General features: G+C 54.2%; 2 protein-coding genes across 2 annotated transcripts in view; one reads left to right on the plus strand and one right to left on the minus strand.

The window, feature by feature from the left end:
• Positions 1 to 18,727, minus strand: part of KXD1 (KxDL motif containing 1) — a 256,867-nt gene that overhangs the window by 221,058 nt on the left and 17,082 nt on the right. The gene's annotated exons all lie outside the window — the stretch shown is intronic.
• On the plus strand, positions 5,879 to 17,969 carry LSM4 (LSM4 homolog, U6 small nuclear RNA and mRNA degradation associated). The gene is made up of 5 exons (XM_004277548.2): positions 5,879 to 6,003; positions 10,047 to 10,088; positions 12,200 to 12,298; positions 15,174 to 15,357; positions 17,315 to 17,969. The coding sequence occupies exons 1-5, from the start codon at positions 6,001 to 6,003 to the stop codon at positions 17,404 to 17,406; spliced, it is 420 nt and encodes a 139-aa protein (XP_004277596.1). The 5' UTR covers positions 5,879 to 6,000; the 3' UTR covers positions 17,407 to 17,969.

Consider the following 18,727-nt stretch of genomic DNA (forward strand, 5'->3'; position numbering starts at 1 on the left):
TTTCAGCAAAGCATTTTTCAAGGCCAGGTGAGGGAGGTGGGTTGCAGGGTATGTGATCAGCTTGTGCTGATCCCTGGCGGTCCAGTAGTTAGGATTCCGTGCTTTCACTGCTGAGGGCGCAGGTCTGATCAGGGAACTAAGATCCTTCAAGCCACATGGCCAAAATTTAAAAAAGAAAGAAACAGAGAAACAAAGAATAAGAAAAAAAAAAAAAGATGCATATAGTTTTCTAGCAATTTTCTTTTTTTCCTGTACTCCTTTTGCGAAGTGGGTTCTGGTAATCCTCAGAAGCTATGAATGTAGTGGCAGGAGGGGGAGATGGGGGAAGCAGTTTCCACCTGCAACTTAAAACAGAAGAAAACAAAATTAAGGAAGATTAATCTTTTTTTTTAAGAACTTACATTTTTAAAAAATTATTGTTTATTTATTTGGCTGCATTGGATCTTCGTTGCGGCACACGGGCTCTCTCTAGTTGTGGTGCGTGCGGGCTTAGTTGCCCCGAAGCATGTGGGATCTTAGATCCCTAACCAAGCATGGAACCTGAGTCCCCTGCATTGGAAGGCAGATTCTTTTTTTTTTTTTTTTTGCGGTACGCGGGCCTCTCACTGTTATGGCCTCTCCCGTTGTGGAGCACAGGCTCCGGACGCGCAGTCTCAGAGGCCATGGCTCACGGACCCAGCGGCTTGGCGGCATGTGGGATTCTCCTGAACCGGGCCACGAACCCGTGTCCCTTGCATCAGCAGGCGGACTCTCAACCACTGCGCCACCAGGGAAGCCCCCCCTTTTCTCTCTTTTTAAGAATCTAACCACTAAGCTCAGCCCACTGCCTGCTCCCGGGGGGTGGGGGTGGGGGAGGATTTACATATAATTTTTTAATGAATGGAAAATATTCTGTCTAGTGGAGGAAACATAGCTTACTCAACCAGTCCACTGCTGTTAGACATTTATATTCTTTCCGCTGTTTCAGAATTGGCAACATTGTTGCAAGGTCTTGGTATGGAGCAGTTCCCTTCATTTGCAAGACCGCCTTAGTATAAAATTTCAGAAGTGAATTACTGAGTTGCAGGGTGTGACACTTTTATGGATTTTGAAACATAATGCCATTTCTCCCCCACTTAAAAGAAAATATATGTCTACCAGTTTCACGACAACCTTGCCAGCACTGAGTTTTATGATCCCCCTCCCCCTTTTTTTTTTTAAGTGGAGGATAGTGTATCTTTTTAAATTTGATAGGTACCTTGGTTCACACTCTTCAGGTTTCCGCTGTCAGAAATACAATTTAAACTGGACTGGAAAAAAATAGAGGAGTATTTTCAAGGGATAGGAAAGGATGACGATTTTCTGAAGCATCAGGTACAGCTGGATCCAGGACTAAACACGGCCAAGACTCTAAAGTGAAAAGATGGCCATGTCTGTACCGGACTCACATTACTCCAGCTCTGCAATTCCAGGAGACTTCGAGGGAAGACCTCTGATTGGTTGAGCCCGGGTCATGTGTCCATGATGGGGGGGAAGGAAAAACTGTGCTGACAGCCTAAAATAGCGGCCCATGCAAACTCTCACGTTGCTCCTACAAGTCAGGGTCAAGAAGGCTTAAGTGTGCAAATGAGCGATTACAGCGTGGTACAATTACAAACCAGGTAATGATGAAAATCAATGCAAGGTACTGAAGTTCAAAGTATAAGAGAAGGAATGATTAGATTTGGGGGGGGCAGTCATTGAAGAACTCACAGAGCAGCTATGCATTAGTGAAGGGTCTGCCAACTGCTAGGGACAGAGTCCACACTCCAAGTGAATTAAGCAATAAAAGACAACTTGTTGGGGCTTCCCTGGTGGTGCAGTGGTTGAGAGTACGCCTGCCGATGCAGGGGACGCGGGTTCGTGCCCCGGTCCGGGAAGATCCTACATGCCGCGGAGCGGCTGGGCCCGTGAGCCATGGCCGCTGAGCCTGCGCGTCCGGAGCCTGTGCTCCGCAACGGGAGAGGCCACAACAGTGAGAGGCCCGCGTACAGCAAAAAAAAAAAAAAGACAACTTGTTGGGCTCATATAAGTGGAAAGTCGCACCTTATGACTTCAGATACAGCTAGATCCAGGGGCTCAAACTGTGCCTCTTTTCCACAGAGGAATTCTACGTTAGATTCAACCTGCAGAGAGCTTCTTCCAGAAGATCAATCGGGATGGCACTGGGCTTTCACTATTGCACTTTAAAAAACCTCTGTGAAAAGCACTTTTCTCCCTTCTGGCCCTCAGTATCCGTCCCAAGGGTGAGTCTAATTGGCTTTGGTTGGTCACTTGCTCCTCTTTAGCCAACGACTATGCCCGGGTGGACGGAGAACTCCGATTGGCCACCCCTGTGTTGAAAGAGCTGACCAAATCTGCAGTAACCATAGTCCGCCACACGGGGTCACCCAAGCAGAATTTTCAAGGATGAACAGGAGTTTGTCAGTTATGCAAAAAGAGAAGGACTGAACATAGAAAAGTCTAGAAAAGTCAGAACGAGGTGAACCAGCATGCAATTTTCTTCCTACTTCCACCACCATGTTGACGCTGGAGCACTTCATGTAGCCCAGTTTATGTTGTTTACATCAAAGCGGCCCTTGCCCTTGGCAAATAAGGCTCGGCTGGTCACACTGATCCCTCTAGCCCAATCGGCATATCACTGTTGGCCACTTACTAGCATCCTGCACACTTCCCTGACCTCACCAGCAACCCTGGGAGCATCCCCAAGCCAATGATAGAGGGGAAAATAAACTCTGCCCTGACCCTGGGTGGGACCACTTTGAGACACAAGCTCTTATGCTGTCTCCCTAAGGTCCACAGCTGGACTAACCCTCAGGTGCCCACTTTGTCCCCTGTTCATTGGCATCCACTGCAGGGATCCTTCCCTCCCTGTCTCAGGTCTCCATCCCCAGTGGGGACTTCCTGGGGTCACCCCCTGAATACTCCATGTGTCCTTGAGTCCTCATCTCAGGGTCAGCTTCTGGGGGAGGGCAGACCCCAAACTAAGACATGAAGGACAACTGTGGGTCCAAGGCTACCAGGTGCTTGGCACTCTATATGGGTTTCACATGTGATCACTCCACACAGTAACCCTGATTTGCAGAGATGATCACAGACTGTCCCCGACTTATGATCGTTTGACTTCAGATTTTTCAACTTCATGATGTGCAAAAGCAATCATTCAGTAGAAACTGAACTTTGAATTTTGATCTTTTCCGGGGCTAGACATACACTCTCGTGATGCTGGGCAGCTGGCAGTGAGCCTCAGCTCCCAGTCAGTCATATGGTTACAATGGTAAACAACTGATACACTTAAAACTATTCTGTTTTTTACTTTCAGTACAGTGTTCAACACATTACATAAGATATTCAACATTTTATCAAATAGGTTTGTGTTTGATGATTTTGCTCCACTATAGGCTAACGTGAGTGTTCTGAGTGCGTTTAAGGTACGATGTTTAGTAGGCTAAATGTATTAAATGTCTTTTCAATTTACAATATTTTCAACGTATGATGGGTTTATTGGGACGTAACCCCATCGTAAGTCCAGGAAGATCTGTATTCCTGTTTTTTTTTTTTTTTTTTTTTTTGTGGTCCGCGGGCCTCTCTCTGTTGTGGCCTCTCCCGTTGCGGACCACAGGCTCCGGACGCGCAGGCTCAGCGGCCATGGCTCACGGGCCCAGCCGCTCCGCGGCATGTGGGATCTTCCCGGACCGGGGCACAAACCCATGTCCCCTGCAACAGCAGGCGGACTCTCAACCACTGCGCCACCAGGGAAGCTCCTGTATTCCTGTTTTTAACGAGAAGGGAGAGGGAGAAACATGCCTGAGTCACTCAGTCCCTTCATAGCAAAGCTGGTCCCCAGACCCCTTTCCCCTCACCAGGTCCTGGAGGGTAGATCAGGGTAGACCTGATGCAGGGGAATCTTTTATTGAGAAGCTGAGCATCAGGGGCTCCCTGAGCTGGCTCTGAGAGGAATAGGGACTTTACAGCTGGAAGAGCTTGGCTCTGGGCTTGGTAAGAAAAAGCTCTCGGGAATTCCCTGGCCGTCCAGTGGTTAGGACTTGTCAGTGTCACTGCCGGGGCGGGTTCAATCCCTGGTCGTGGAACTAAGATTCCACAAGCCACGTGGTGCAGTCAAACAATTAAAAAGAAAAGAAAAAGTTCTCGGGCCAGCGCTGACACTAAGGAGGCCTGGAAAAAGGTAGTCACTGGAGGAGAACACCTATGTCTCATTTACAGACCTGAAGGTCAAGACATCTGTGAAAGTCAAGGCAGAGGAAGGAACCCTCGATGGTCATCCAGCTGGACCTTTCCTGGAAATTTAGGCTGCAGATATGCTCATGAGTGTGTGAAAGTACATGCATGGTCACCTAGGAGACATGAACTATTGAAATAAATGTCTATGTTCAAAGGAATCATAGCTAATACTTGAGGTAGTGGGTTGAGTATTGTCCCTAAAAAGAAATGTTCTAGCATATCTTGGATAACATAGATAAGTTCTAACCCCCATATCTGTGAATATGACCTTATTTGAAATAAAGTCTTTTTGCAGATATAATTAAGGATCTCAAGATGAAATTTATCCTAGATTTAGGGTGGGCCTAATAAGAGAAAGGAGTGTCCTCATAGAAATGAAGAGGAAGATCTGAGACAGAGAAAAGCCATGTGATGTCAGAGGCAGAGACTGGAGTAATGTGTTTATAAACCAAGGCCTACAGGGCTTCCCTGGTGGCGCAGTGGTTAAGAATTTGCCTGCCAATGCAGGCGACACGGGTTCGAACCCTGGTCTGGGAAGATCCCACATGCCGCAGAACAACTAAGCCCGTGCGCCACAACTACTGAGCCTACATGCCTAGAGCCCATGCTCTGGAACAAGAGAAGCCACCGCAGTGAGAGGCCCACACACCACAGTGAAGAGTGGCTCCTGCTCGCCACAACTAGAGAAAGCCCGCACGCAGCAACGAAGACCCAACACAGCCAAAAATAAATATAAATACATTTATAAAAAGACAAAAAGAAATAAACCAAAGACTACAAGGATTGCTGGGAGAGAGGCATAGGATGAACTGTGCCTCAGATCCTTCAGAAGGAACCAACCCTGCCAACACCTTGATTTCAACTTCTGGGTCAAGTTTTATGGTTTAAAGTCACTCAGTTTGATCACTCTGTTACGGTAGCCCAAGGAAACTAATACCTTTTCCTAATTATTTTGTTTACCGGCTGTCTCCTCAGTGGGCTCCTAAGCCTCAGGAGGGCCTGGAGTTTTGTCTGGTTTATTCACTTATGTGTTTCTAGGAGCGGGTCCATAGTAGGTGCTCAATGTTGCACACCCGTGTATCAAGTGCTCAGGATGTGCCAGATTCTGTTCTACGTGCTTTTCCGTGGCTTAACTCGTTCTGTCCTCACTGCAACCTTCTAGCGCATACACTATTATTACGGCCATTTCAAAGGGAGGCAAACTGAGGCTCAAAGGGCACAGCCGGGATTCCAACCTACCAAAAGACGTGCCTTGGATAATGGTCAACTACAATAATGAGACTCAGGAGAGGAGGGGCCCGAAGGAAGACATAAGCACATCCCATTAACAACCAAACAGCTTCCATTTCTCTCTCTCGAAACTGGAGGTAATAACCGCCTTCGCCCACGGCGTGGAGCCGAGATCCGCGAGGGTTTCGCCTGCGCATGCGCTTTTGCCCAAAAGGCCTCCTGCGCCTGCGCACATTGCTCCGCCCCCTTTTGCAGCACTCACGGCGGCACTTTACGAGTCTGTCCCTCATTTCTCCTGTGAGAACACGGCCCGCCCCGCCCTCGTGCTTAGTAGGCCTCGCCTTACTCTGCGTGGATTGGTTGTCCTTCCCACGAGCCCCTCTCTGACTGGCTCGCGTCGCTGCCACTCCATTTCAGCGTAGTGGCGCGCAGCGGGGCTGCTACCGGCGGGAACGTGAGCGGCGGCGGCGGTGGCGGAAGTGGCCGGCGAGCCCGGTCCCCGCCGACACCATGGTGAGGGCAAGACGATGGGGGAGCCGGCCGCCAAGGGCCCTCGGGGCGGGTGCTGGGGCAGGGGTGATGCGGAGCGAGCGTGCCATCCGGGCCTCGAGTCCTCCCACCCCCGGCCCGAGGGGGTGGTAACTGAGACCGGGGACGGCAGGGGCTTCTTTCAGGACACCCAGCAAGTCGGTCTCAGGGGAACTTGGGACTGACCGAACGTGTAATCATAGTATAGCGGTCTAGCCGCAGTCTTCCCATTTTTCAGGTGGGGAAACAGGCCGGAGAGGAAGGGGACCCACCGAAGGGCCCGGTGAATGCCGCAGAGTGACTTTTCGGGCAGGGAAGTGACTCCGAGTGCATCCGACCCAGTCTAACCTCATAGATTGTAAAGCTAGAGCGCCAAGAAGTAGGGGGCCGGTGTGCATTCTCAAATTAAACCAGCTTAGGGAATTTCAGGGCTTGTAAGGCCCTTAGAATGCTAGCCGCACAACCTCCTGTGCCTCTCTTTTTCAGGCTGACAAACAGACCCAGAGAAGGGTTTGCTTCTTCCTGTGTCACACAGTATGTCGGTCAGAGGGAGAGGGGGTATTTTGAGCTAAGGATGGACTAACTGCATCCTCCCAGTTCGCAAAAAGAATAATTGAGGCCCTGACAGGAAGCCTCCCCAGGGCCATGGCGCTCACAAGTTGTGGAAGTTGTAGATCTAACCCAGAGAGCGTCTGTGCCCCCAGCGTATGACAGGGAAACGGAGGTCCACACAGAGGAATTGAGAGCTGGGAGCTTCTTGGGAGAGTACCTGGCCCATCAGCACCTGAGTTGCTCTGAGATGGTTGCACATTTTTCAGAGCCAACCGTGAGGGCTCGCTAAATTCTCCTGGTCAGTGTAGGGATGGAGAGAAGGAAGCAGGTTCCTCTCGGCTGGAGGGTAGAGTTGGTCTGAGGGACTGGGCATGGAGACAGGATCTTTGTCTTTTATCCTCATATAGTCCCAGAGCCTGGAACAGTGTCTGTGTGAAGTACAGATTCATTCACTCAGCCTGTTCGCGCCTTCTGAGGAGTGTTCAGGAGTGGACAAGGCATGACACACTGCCTGTTCCCTGTGGTCAGGGCAGGGCCGGAAGCAGAGGTGTGGGCGAGGGAGTGGGTGGTCTGCAACCAGCTTCCTGAGTTGGGAACCTCAGGATACTATTAGGTCTAGTCCTGGATTGGTCCAGGCCTGAGGGTCAGACCCCAGGCGTTCTGAGAAAGGCCAGAAAAAGGAGTTCTCATGCCTGAAGCTCTTTTATGACTTTCCCGACTCCAGATGACCCTGTCTCCCCCTGAACTGGGTGTTTGGCCCTTTCCTGTCTCCCTGGCACCTTCAAGTGTCTTCCATCCCCCCACCCCTGCCGCCGCCCCTTCCCCTTGGCTTTTAAGTTCACCGGGGATCCTCCCCTTCCCTTCGCCTCTGTCTCCAGCACAGTTTGGGGACAAGGACGTAGAAGATGGCAAGATGTGACCACTGCTTGGCATTGCTATCCCAGTGCCACCTCTCCTTTGAGCCTCTCCTTTGAGCAAGAATCCCCCCTGCCCCGAGTGCCTCCCTTGGTGGTGTGTGCTGTATTTGTTCAGAAAATATTTACTGAGTCCTTCACGTGTGCCTGGCCCTGGTGTTCAGTGCTGGACAAAGTCCACACCCTCTGAATTTTCCAGTCTAGCAGGAGGCTTGTGGCACTTCCAGTCTAGCCAGGGAGACATAATAAATAAACAAGTTAATTAGAGACTGGCTACGTCCTATAATAGAAACAGCAGAGGGTGGCCCAGGTGGAAACCTTGTTCCCTCCATGGGGTTATAATGAGGGCCTCGCCGAGGGAGCAGCCACCAGCCTGGGGAAGGGCACCCCAGGCAGAGGGAACCGAGGAACAAAGCTTGGCCAGCAGCACCGGGCATGGTGTGTGAGGCGCAGAGTGGGCCAGTTTGCTGGACCGTGTCAGGCCTGGCTCTGGCCCGCCTAGGGGGCGGCTGCGCAGGCGAGGGTTGTGAGCAGGTGCTGGACCCATCTGTGTCGCAGCCGTATTCTGAGGGCACACTGCCAGCAACAGCTAAGGAGGCTGTGGGTCCTTCAGGGCTGTGCTGCCAGTAGCTGGGACAGGGTGGCAACCTGAGAGGGACTGGCATAGAGGCTCTGTATGCCACTGAAGGACGTCTGTGGGTCCCCTGCTGGCAGGCATCAGCCTACTTTCCCCGGCTTTAGCGGGATCTTGCTCTGTGTCCCTGGGCAGGTCCCATCTGCTCTACCGCTGGTGCCTCATCTAGAGGGGCCTTGACTGTACTGCTGTGACCCTCCTTCCACCTCTCAGCACTGAGTCCATCTTCATTCTCGCCTTCCAGGGCTAAGCTGGCCCTGTCCCCTCTCTGCTGATCTGGGAGGAGGACCTAGGTGTGTCATCGCCCTGGTCCAGATTCCCATTGTGGGCACAGAGAACAGGCTTGCCCAGCAAAGCGTGAGGCTTCTCCGTTGTAAAATACCCCCTGGGTGTGTGGCTCGCGCACGCGCGGCTGAGCCTCCAGCTCTCCGCACCCGGCAGCATCAGACAGATGCATTCCGGAGGAGAGGGCAGGAGCTGCAGGTTGGCCACATTGGGACCCCAGCCTGCCTGCCCACCCTCCTCGGAGCAGCCACCTCCTCTCCACGTGGCTCCTTCTTCCTCCTTATCATGCCCTTCCAGGAAGCCAGTGCAGGAAGTGGGCTTGGGCCTGGCTTCCTGGCGCCCCTGGATCTTCCCCGGGTGGCTCTTAGGGAAGGCCCGTGGGATGTGAGATATCCCCCCCACCAAGCCCTTCCATAGGGAGCCATCCTCTGGGGGTTGAGGGCCCCTTGTGGCCTCCTGAGAGAGGCCTCACAGTCCCCACCACCTGGAGAAGCAGCTGCCCCCTATTGGAGGGTGAGGGTGGGCTGGGACTCCCCTGCCAAGAAGTCCTGGGGCTCAGGCCAACTTAGGATTGCAAAGTTGCTCGGGCAAGGTGTGATCCTTGCTGAGGCAGTTTCCCATCTTGTGGGGCCCTTGGTCTAGAACCTTCACCTGACTATACTGGATAGGCTGTCACTGGACCCTGGACCCTGGACCCAAGCACTGCCACCTGAGTCACCGTTCTGGAGACCCAGAGACAGGCCCCAGTGTATGGATTGTGATTTGTGTACCTAAAATGAAAAGAACTGACTTATTTTCCCCAGTTACACTGTATGTTTTTTATAAAAAAGAAATTCAGCAATAATGGGAAAAGAACTATCTTGAAAGTTCACCTTATCAGGGGGCGTTTTTAAATCCCATCCTTTATCTGCTCTCACTTGCAGTGACCACAGGCTTCTTCTGAAATGTTTCTTCCTCTCACCTGGTGAATTCCTCTATGAACACCCAGCTCAGATGTGGCCTCTGATTGGGAGGCCAGTTGCGCCTGGCCAAATCACTCTTGGTCAATCAGAGCTGCCCCCTGAGCCCCCTGTGGGCTCAGCGTGAGCTGGCTTCTGACAGATGGGGTCAAGTCAAGCTCCGTCTCTCACTAGCTCACTGGTGCCGGGCAAGTTCCTCAGTCTCTAAGCTGCAGTATCTCCGTCCATAAAGTGGGTGTGATGATAACCACCTACCATGCCGACAATGAAAGGCCTAGCTAGAGCTGCATGTATTAGCCTGGATGTATCTCAGAAACATCAGTGGAGCAAAAAATTCAAGCAGCAGCAGAACCTGTGTGCTGTGATGCTGTTGATAAGCATGGAGGGCTACACCTGGTCCTGTCAGGGGTGGGACTATATGCAGCCTGAGCTACAAAGAAATGCCCGGAATGGTCAGCGCCAAGACCAGAGGGCAGATGCCTCTGCAATTGCAGGGGTGGGGGTGTTCCTGAGACTTTTCTGTCCTAAGCTAGGAGGCAGGTATGTGTCCTGGGCTTGGGCAGAGTTCAGAAGCTGCATTTCTGTCGGGGAATGTGTGCTCCTGGAGTCTCAGCCCTGCCCAGAGGCCAGGGCTCCACAGCGCTGGCTGATGAAACAAGTCATGTGCTTTTGTTTGCCTTTCAGCTTCCTTTGTCACTGCTGAAAACGGCTCAGAATCACCCAATGGTGAGTACATGCTGGTCTGGGATGGCACATTTCAGCGGGGACCAGCCTCAGCACAGGGACAGGGACACTGGGCAAAGGGTGAGGTGCCTCCAGCCAAAGCCACTTCCTGCCTGTCCTCTTTTCCCTCCCACATGCGTCAGGACCTGTGTCATTTCTGCTCCTGATCAAAGTAATACATGCTTATTAAAAGTGTCAAATACTAGAGATTCAGAGAAAGTGGAAGCTCCTCTTCGTTCATCTTCCCAACAATTTAACTATTCTTTGATATATACACATCTGGACTTTTAACATGTGTGTAAGCGTGAATGAGTTTTTAAAATATGGATAGGTTCATGCGATGCTCATTCCCTAAGCTGCTTTGTCCTTTCGTGATAAAGTGTAGTATCTGTCAATATGTTCTGTTGTCTTTTCTTTTTTTTAAATTCAGACGTTATTCACATACCATACAATTCAACCTTTCGAAGTACAGTTTAGGGACGTTCAGTACATTCACAGTTTTGTGCAACCACCACCTCTATGTAGTTCCAGAGCAATCCTGTCACCCCAAAAGGTGACCCAGTCTCCATTAGCAGCTGCTCCCCTCCCCCTCCACCCACCCCCCGCCCCAGCCCCGGGCAACCACGAATCTGCTTTCTGTCTCTGTGGATTTGTCTGTTCTGGACATTTCCTGTAAGTGGGATCACACAACATGTGGCTTTTCATGTCTGGCTTCCTTCACTTAGCATGATGTTCTTGGGGTTTGTCCACATTGTAGCATGTGTCAAAGCTTCATTCCTTACGGCCAGGTGATATTCCATTGTGTGGATACACCACATTTTATTTATCCATTTGTCCACTGATGATGGACATTTGGGTTGTTACCACTTTTTGGCTATTCGTGAAGATTTTAGCTGCTGGGAACATCCGTGAACACATTTTTCCATGGATGTATGTCTTCGTTTCTCTTGGGCAGATAGCTGAGTTGATTGCTTTTATTTCTTTTTTTTTTCCCAAACTTGAAAGTGATGACTTTACAAATCATATTTTAAATCTTAAAGTGGTTGCCAAGGGAAACGGGCAGAGTAGCTGGAAAATGTCTGCAGCACTGCAGAAGGCAGCAGGAGAGTGCATGATGTCTGCCAGGTGGCCGTACGGGGACTCGGCTGTATCGTCCTGCAGGCTCGCCAAGATCTCACCCTCGCCACGTCACTGTCACCCACCAGCAGGAACTTCAGCAGGAAGTCATAGGCACGGACCAGGCTGCCGCTGGCGCTCATTATGCCGGCGCCTGCACCCATGCCCAGCCCATGGAACAATACAGAGGTGGCGGCTGTGAGCCCAGTGCCTCTCCAGCCCTGAGAGTTGATTTTTTTTTTTAACTTTTTATTTTATGTTGGAGTATAGTTGATTAACAATGTTGTTAGTTTCAGGTGTACAGCAAAGTGATTCGGTTATACATATACATGTGTCTATTCTTTTTCAAATTCTTTTCCCATTTAGGTTGTTACATAATATTGAGCGGAGTTCCCTGTGCTATACAGTACTTCCTTGTTGGTTATCCATTTTAAATATAGTCCTGTGTACATGTCAATCCCAAATTCCCTAACTATCCCTTCCCCCCACCAATCCCCTCTGGTAACCATAAGTTCATTCTCTAAATTGATTCTTTTTTAAGTCTCAGCCTTTTCCTAGCAAAAGCCTGTCTTCTGCATGACGCGCTTTTCCGGAAACACATCAAAATAAGCAAGTAGTTATTGCAATGAAAAACAGTTTTTCCAGACCACCAAGGATCACATGTGTGCCATCACCGGGCACCTGCCCGGCCCCCGGCCACCCTTACTCATTCCTTTAAAGATGTGGGGGGGTTTTTGTCTGTTTCTTTCTTCCGCACACAAAAAAATGGTTTCATCGTAGAAAGTCTACAATGCCCAGCAAAGCGTAGCGAGAAAGCAGAGCGTGTCTCCTGTAAGGTGGGCCCCTGGGGGCCTGGGCACCGTGTGCTGTGGCCAGTGGGTCCGAAGAAGACACGAGGATGTGTCTGAATGAGGCCTGGTGGTGGTGGCCTGCTCTTCGGGGTAAGTCTGCACCCCTCTTAGGGCCTGAGACTGACGTGGGACCCGTTTTCTCTCCAGTTGGTGGAGCTCAAAAACGGGGAGACGTACAATGGGCACCTGGTGAGCTGCGACAACTGGATGAACATCAACTTGCGTGAAGTGATCTGCACGTCCAGGGTGAGTGCCCTCCACCCCGAGTCTGCTCTCGCTGCCTGGGGGCCTTGGGGCAGCTCCGGTCTGGTGGGCAGAGCGAGTGGGGGTCGTGTGGCCAGGAATGCACACTGGGACCTGGGGCTTTACAGAGCCTCAGCATCCTCGCCTCCAAGTGGGGTAAAAGCCCTTCCCTGGACGTGTGGGAGGAGTGGGAGGGTGCCTACCGCAGCCTATACCACCAGTCATCCTGCCAGGGGCGGGGCCTCTTGCAGGGGCGGGGCCCGAGGGACTAGTCAGGATGTTGGGGGGAACAGCCGGACAAGGCTCCAAGTCTCTCTAGTGCCCTGGACTTTGCACCTGCAGGGATGCTGCCCAGCAGGCACTGAGCTGCTCCTGCATCCCCGGGTGCCACCCCTGACCAAGAAGGACTTAGGCCTGGGGGGTGCTTCTGGCCATAAATCCCTGCTCTACAGGGAGGGGGTGGGCTCCAGGGCAGGCCCCACCCTCCTTGTTAGCCTCTGCTGCCTTTGGTCCTGGCTGTGGGCATTGCCCACCATGTGGGCCGTGGTGGCGTGACTGTGGGATGTGCAGGCCACCACGGGGCTTGTTTCCCCTGAGGCCTGAAACCAGGAAGTGCAGGGCCGGGTGGGGGAGAATGTTCCCCAGGGTCATCCCCGCCTTGGGATGATCCACAGAGTGATGAGGACGGTGATGAAGGCAGGACTCCCTCCCCCTAATCTGCACTGGGTTCTGCTAGAGCTTTCCTTTCACCTTGATTCCAGTCTCTGTCCCCCTGCCCAAGATAGCCCCTCATGTTACAGGGAGGAAGCTCCTGGAGGGCCCAGGCAGGGCCCGGCTGTCTTGAGCCACAGGCAGTGTGCCCCAGGGCTCACCACGCCAGCATACGGCAGAGCACAAGGCAGCCACTCTCACCCCGGTCTGTGCTCCTGGACAGTTCACACCCCAAAAGGCAGACAGAGGGCTGTGACCCCCTACCCTCACCTGCTTGGCTCTGTGACCTGCTTCTTAGGACCGAACTCCTGGTGGCAGGCGTTTCCAGTGTGCCTGTGGCAGACGATGCCACAGTGCACAGCTGAGCGCTTGTCCTTCTGCACGCCGCTGTTACGTCTGTGTCCACTTCTGGGACCTAGAACCAATCGCTGGGTCTCAGGGCAAGGTCCGTCCGGCCTCCATGGCCAGCCGAGACTGGACACGTGGCTCCCCCTGGGGAGTCCCCCTCTGTGACCCAGCGGTTGGGAGGAGAGGCTGGTGGGAGGTACCGTCTCACGCAGGCCACCCAGAGTCCTCATCTGTAAACAGGTGATGGCAGCCCCTCCTTCCCTTGGGTAGCAGGTGGCTGAACAGAGATCCCAGGGGCTGAGAAAGCACGGGAGAGCAAGGGTCGGGAGGCATTTAGCTGCCCCCATGGAAAGCACAGTAAACCCTGTTCCTACAGGGAGCGCGCTGGGCTCGGCCTGCCCTTGGCTGAGGGGAAGCCTCGCGCTGAGCCACCGGCCCCGGCCCCAGCCCCAGCCCCGGCCCTGAGCTTCCACACAATCATTGTTTCTGTCTGGCTGTACTTTGCATCCCCACGGACTTGGCCCCTCGCCTACCATTTCTGGGAAAGGAATGCTCTGAGGCCTCTTGGGGTTCCTGTATGGGTCGGGGGCTCTCGTGTGTGTTCCTGGGAAGAGTTGGCCCGCAAACATTCCATTTGTCCCTGCCGAGTACCTCCACTGGGCTGGGCCAGATCGGCCCAGGCACCGCTGATGAGTGTCATGCAGGACTGGGGCTTGCAGGGAGGCTGGAAGCAAGGCCTGTTGAGGACTGGAGTTAGCCAGACGTGAAAAGGTGGGAACAGCGTGTGCAAAGTGCTGGGGCCCGGAAGCCCACCGTGTGTGTTCCAGAAAGTTCCATCTGGAAGGCACATCGAGTGCCGAGAGAGGGCAGCCAGGGTGGGGCTGGATCTCAGGCCCTCTGGAACCACACTGAGGAGTTTGGACCTCGTCCTTGGGCCAACGGGGCGCTGATTGGGATCTAAGCAGGGAGGTGTCTTGGTCTGATTTCTAGGTGTGGCGGGGGAGGGTTACCAGGCTTCTGGCCTGGGCAACAGGGATGGGGCCAGAGAATTCATCTGATGGATGAGGCCCCGGGCTCCCGCCCAAGGGCAGTAGGAGGTAGCGTGGAGGGAAGGCCTTTTGCTGGTCGCAGGGTATATTGTGGTGGGGGGGAAACAGTCAGCATCCTAAGAACTGCAGGGTTGGCGTTGCTCAGGAGTCTGCAACTTTACAAGCCCCTTGTCTCTCTAGCCTCCAATAGCTCTCCTGAAAACTGGCATCACTGGGAGCTGCCCCTGGCTGGCCCCAGACCTGGCTCCCCACCCCCGTCCTGGCCCTCTTCACCCATCACACAGGGTCTCTGTCCTGCTCACTTGTGTCCCATGCCCAGCTCAGACCCTGCCACGAGATACTTGTGTGAATGAATGAGTCAGGGTGCATAGAGAGGGTTCCAGAAGGTGAATTCTGGAAGGCTAGGGGCAGGAGGGGGAGGAGCTGGGCTGTGGCAGCACCTGGCGCATGGGACAGCCTCACCCCTCTCCAGGCTTCGGGCTGCATCCCCCACTGGAGGACAGGCTGAGGACACGGAGGCTTCTCACGAGGCCCTGCCCCACCCTCTCTCATGTGTGAAGGGCTGCCAAGGATCTGGAGAGATCCTGCTGGAGTGCGGCCCCTCCAGTGTCCCGTCCAGGACGAAGAACTTTGCAGCCTGCGGGGCCTGCGGGGGCGATGCCAGGTGCAGGCGGCCTGAGGGGACAGATGCTGCCCCGGCCATCTGCACCTGCTCTGCAGGGACCCTACCACCCCCCCAAAAGATCTGACACACACACCCTCTCTCACAGGACGGGGACAAATTCTGGCGGATGCCCGAGTGCTACATCCGCGGCAGCACCATCAAGTACCTGCGCATCCCTGATGAGATCATCGACATGGTCAAGGAGGAGGTGGTGGCCAAGGGCCGCGGCCGCGGTGGCCTGCAGCAGCAGAAGCAGCAGAAGGGCCGCGGAATGGGGGGCGCTGGGCGAGGTATGCCCTTCTCTCCCTGCTTCCTCCCTAGCAGGCTGCTGGGGCCTCCCCATTGGCGGGGGTGACTCTAGCACGTGGCATCCGTCCCGGCCCAGTGTTGACATTCTTGGCTGGTGCCGTCATGGTGCCGAGGGCCTGGCTCTGAGCCCCTCCTACGTGGAGCTGGGGGGCTGTGACTCATGGGGCTCCTCTGCAGAACAGCTGATGCTGCTGGTTGCCGCCTGTCCCCACCGCAGGAGCCCAACCCGGGGAGCCCAGCTGAGTCCTGGTGGTCAGTGCTGACCCTCACCCACCTGGGCCCTCCTGCCCCACAGTGGCTCTCAGTGCTCCCTTAGGTCTGGGTCCAGGCCCACATAGACCTGGGACTTGAGCCCTGCCTGTGTTTCCTGGCAGGTGCTCTGGGCACCTCGCCAAGGCTCAGTTTCCCCTCTGCAGAGAGGGTCCCACAGTGCCCGCCTCACTAGACTGCGGGTGAGTACCCCAGCGCGGGGCCCCGGCATGGAACCCTTCCCTGCTATGACTCCTTTATACAAAGCCAAGGTCATGCCTTTTGGATAGATCCCAGCACACCACCCTGAGATTATAAACCTGGCATAAAATTAAACTTGTGCAGTCAGCTGGGGCCTGAGCCCAGAGGCCATCTGCAGACCCTGCCCTTCCCGCCTCCCCCGCCCGGCTCCTGTTCTTGGAGGGACCTGGCTTTCTCTCTTGCATCTGGAGGGGCCTCCTGTGTGCCAGGCCCGGGGCCCACCTTGGGGGCTCATGGGCAGGGCTGGGAAGGGCACAGGAGCCAGCCATGAGCTGAGGCTCACGTGACAATCAGAAAGGAGCCAGATGGAAGAGGGCAGGAGGGCACCCCAGGTGGAGAGTAGCCTAGGATGGGGGTGAGCAGGGTCCCAGGGGTCCCAGGACCTGTCCCCGGGGCTAGACCCTTCACTGGAGGCCACCACTGTCAAGTAAACTGCCTGAAGGAGCAGGGAGGACGGGGAGAGCGGCTTGCTCGGGCGGCTCCGAACGGAGGCCACGGGGCCTTCCACAGCCAGTGGGACTCTCACAGGGGTCCCCGCATAGCCAGGCTCCCCTTGGCAAAGCTGGTCTTGCCCCATGAGACGTGAGGTTAGGCAGACCCTGCCAGCATTGGCTTCTGTCCCCAGAGGGCCCCCTGCATGTCTGTGGAGGAAGGGGGCCTGTGTGTACATTTCTATGTCCCCATGCTGCCCTGATCCTTCTGGGACCTCCCTGGGCCGGGGGCATGCCCTCCCTCCAACTACTCACCTCCCCCAATAGCAGTGCCATTGTTCCACGTAAAATGTATTTTGGAAACAGCCCCACCACTGACTGCAGAGGTCAGGGCTCAGGAGGCTCCCCTGCCCCTTCTCCAGGCTGGACACACACAAACCACCCAGTCGTTTCTCTCCTGGGCCAGATGCGGGTGGTGCCAGAGCAAGGAAGGTCCAGGTCCCCTGGTGCAGCTCCCAGCCTCACAGCTGGGGGTCATTGCCCCATCCCTGGACTGAGTCCAGGCCTTGTCTTAGTTCGTGCACCCCCCCCTCCTCCTGGAAGCCCTTCTGGCTTTGTCCTGGTGACTGCCCTCCACCTTGGCCCCCAGCCCTCTCTTCCAGGAAGCCCCCGCCCCAAGCCCCAGTGTGACTTGGTGCCAACCTCTGTCCTCCCTGGCATCCTTTACACCCCTGGGGGGCCTGGTCTGGTCCCTTGTCACACTGAGAATGTTCTGGAGCACTACCCATGCCCAGCCCTGGTCGACACTCCATCTCAGATTCTCAGCCTGCCCTTCCCGCCAGAGGTGGGATCACTGCCCTCACTTTATAGAAGTGGAAGCTGAGACCCAGAGGGATTAAACAACTTGGCCACAGTCTAAGGATTCCAGTTCCTGGTCCCAGTCCACAGTGGGCCTCCCAGCCCGGCTCTGCTAAAGCCCGTTTCCCCTGTCTCACAGGTGTGTTTGGGGGCCGGGGCCGAGGTGGAATCCCAGGCACCGGCAGAGGTCAACCAGAAAAGAAGCCAGGCAGACAGGCGGGCAAACAGTGAGCCGCCCCTCTGTTCCCCAGAGATTGAGCCACCGCCACCGGGCATCTGCTTCCACCCGCAAGGCCGCGTTTCTACTCTCCAGTTTATGAGTCTGTTCAGAACAAAAAGAAGAGGCAGGTGTTGGGGGAGGACCCCCCTGCCTGTCATCTTGTGATCCTCCTCTTTTTTTGTCAGCCAGCAGTTCTACAGTTGGAAACGTTATTCTGTGCTTCTGGTTTTGTGAAGTCGCAGCCAACTTGATTCCTGAAGATTCTGTGTTTAATGAATCTTTAAAGCCCTCACTCTTGTCTTAAGGGCAGGCATTTTCCAAACAGGTTTGTTTTGCATTTTGTGTTAGATCCCTGTGTGGCGAACAGACGGGAGGTTTTTATTTTAAGCTGTTTGCGCTGAGATTGACAGCCTGGAGAGTTTCCTAAAACACGGACCCCAAAATTGCCTTTTCAAAACGAATCCAGGCGAACGTATGCCTCAGAAGCTGTTCTGGGGGACGACGCTGGGCCCTGTCCCTTCACTTCCTCTCTCCCTCTTTGTGTTACAAAAATAAAAACAAATACAACTACAAACTGTAAATCCATAATTCCTTTTGAACCACTGGGTGCATCTAGTAGGTAGTGTCCTCAGGAAATCACAGCCCCATGCAAGAAGTTTCCTTTTGTACCCTGTGGCCTCTCACTGAGGGGAAGCAATTTGTTGGGACACTGGTTCCCATGTCCCTCAGCAGCCTCTTACAAAAGGTGGCAGGCAAGATTGGGCTCTGGGCAGTAGGCGACCCCCTCCTCTCTTTGTGGGGAGGTGGGGGGAGGAAAGTCCCAGGTGGGAGCCAGCGGGACACCCACACCGCCTGGCGTTACCACCAGTGTTTTGCCCTCCGTCCCTGTTTTGCAAGCACCATTCACACCAGAGTTCACCGAGAGAGAGGCCATGACAGGCGGCTGCTTCGAGGAACACGTGAGGAAGGTTTTCGTGAACCTTTTACCTCTTTCTTCAAGTCAGGGCACTGCCTCTCCACAACCCGGTGATTTGCTTGAGACGCTGAGCCAGCACTTGTGAAAATGTTTCCGGTGACATGGTCTGCTGACCGATATTCCTGGGAACCGCAGAGACAGGCTGGTGTTAGGAGGCCGGTTCCTGTGGGTGCGGGTTCTACCTGTCACGGGGTTGAGACCGGTTCTGAGGGGTGATCGGAAGAAAAGGTGGTGGTGCCTGTAGAACTGCCACTTCTCAGGTCTGCAAAGTGCTGGCCTAGCTAGCTCGAAGACCTCTAAGATTTCACAGCCCCATCCTGTCTGCAGAGTGCCGTACCCTGCCGCCACTCTCACCC

This window comes from Orcinus orca, chromosome 3 (genome assembly GCF_937001465.1).
Source record: "Orcinus orca chromosome 3, mOrcOrc1.1, whole genome shotgun sequence".
NCBI lineage: Eukaryota > Metazoa > Chordata > Mammalia > Artiodactyla > Delphinidae > Orcinus > Orcinus orca.

Excerpts from the sequence above, each read along its gene's own strand:
- LSM4 (XM_004277548.2), top strand. Across the intron at positions 10,089-12,199 it reads CGGCTCAGAATCACCCAATG|TTGGTGGAGCTCAAAAACGG; the intron begins GTGAGTACATGC and ends TTTTCTCTCCAG. Across the intron at positions 15,358-17,314 it reads AATGGGGGGCGCTGGGCGAG|GTGTGTTTGGGGGCCGGGGC; the intron begins GTATGCCCTTCT and ends CCTGTCTCACAG.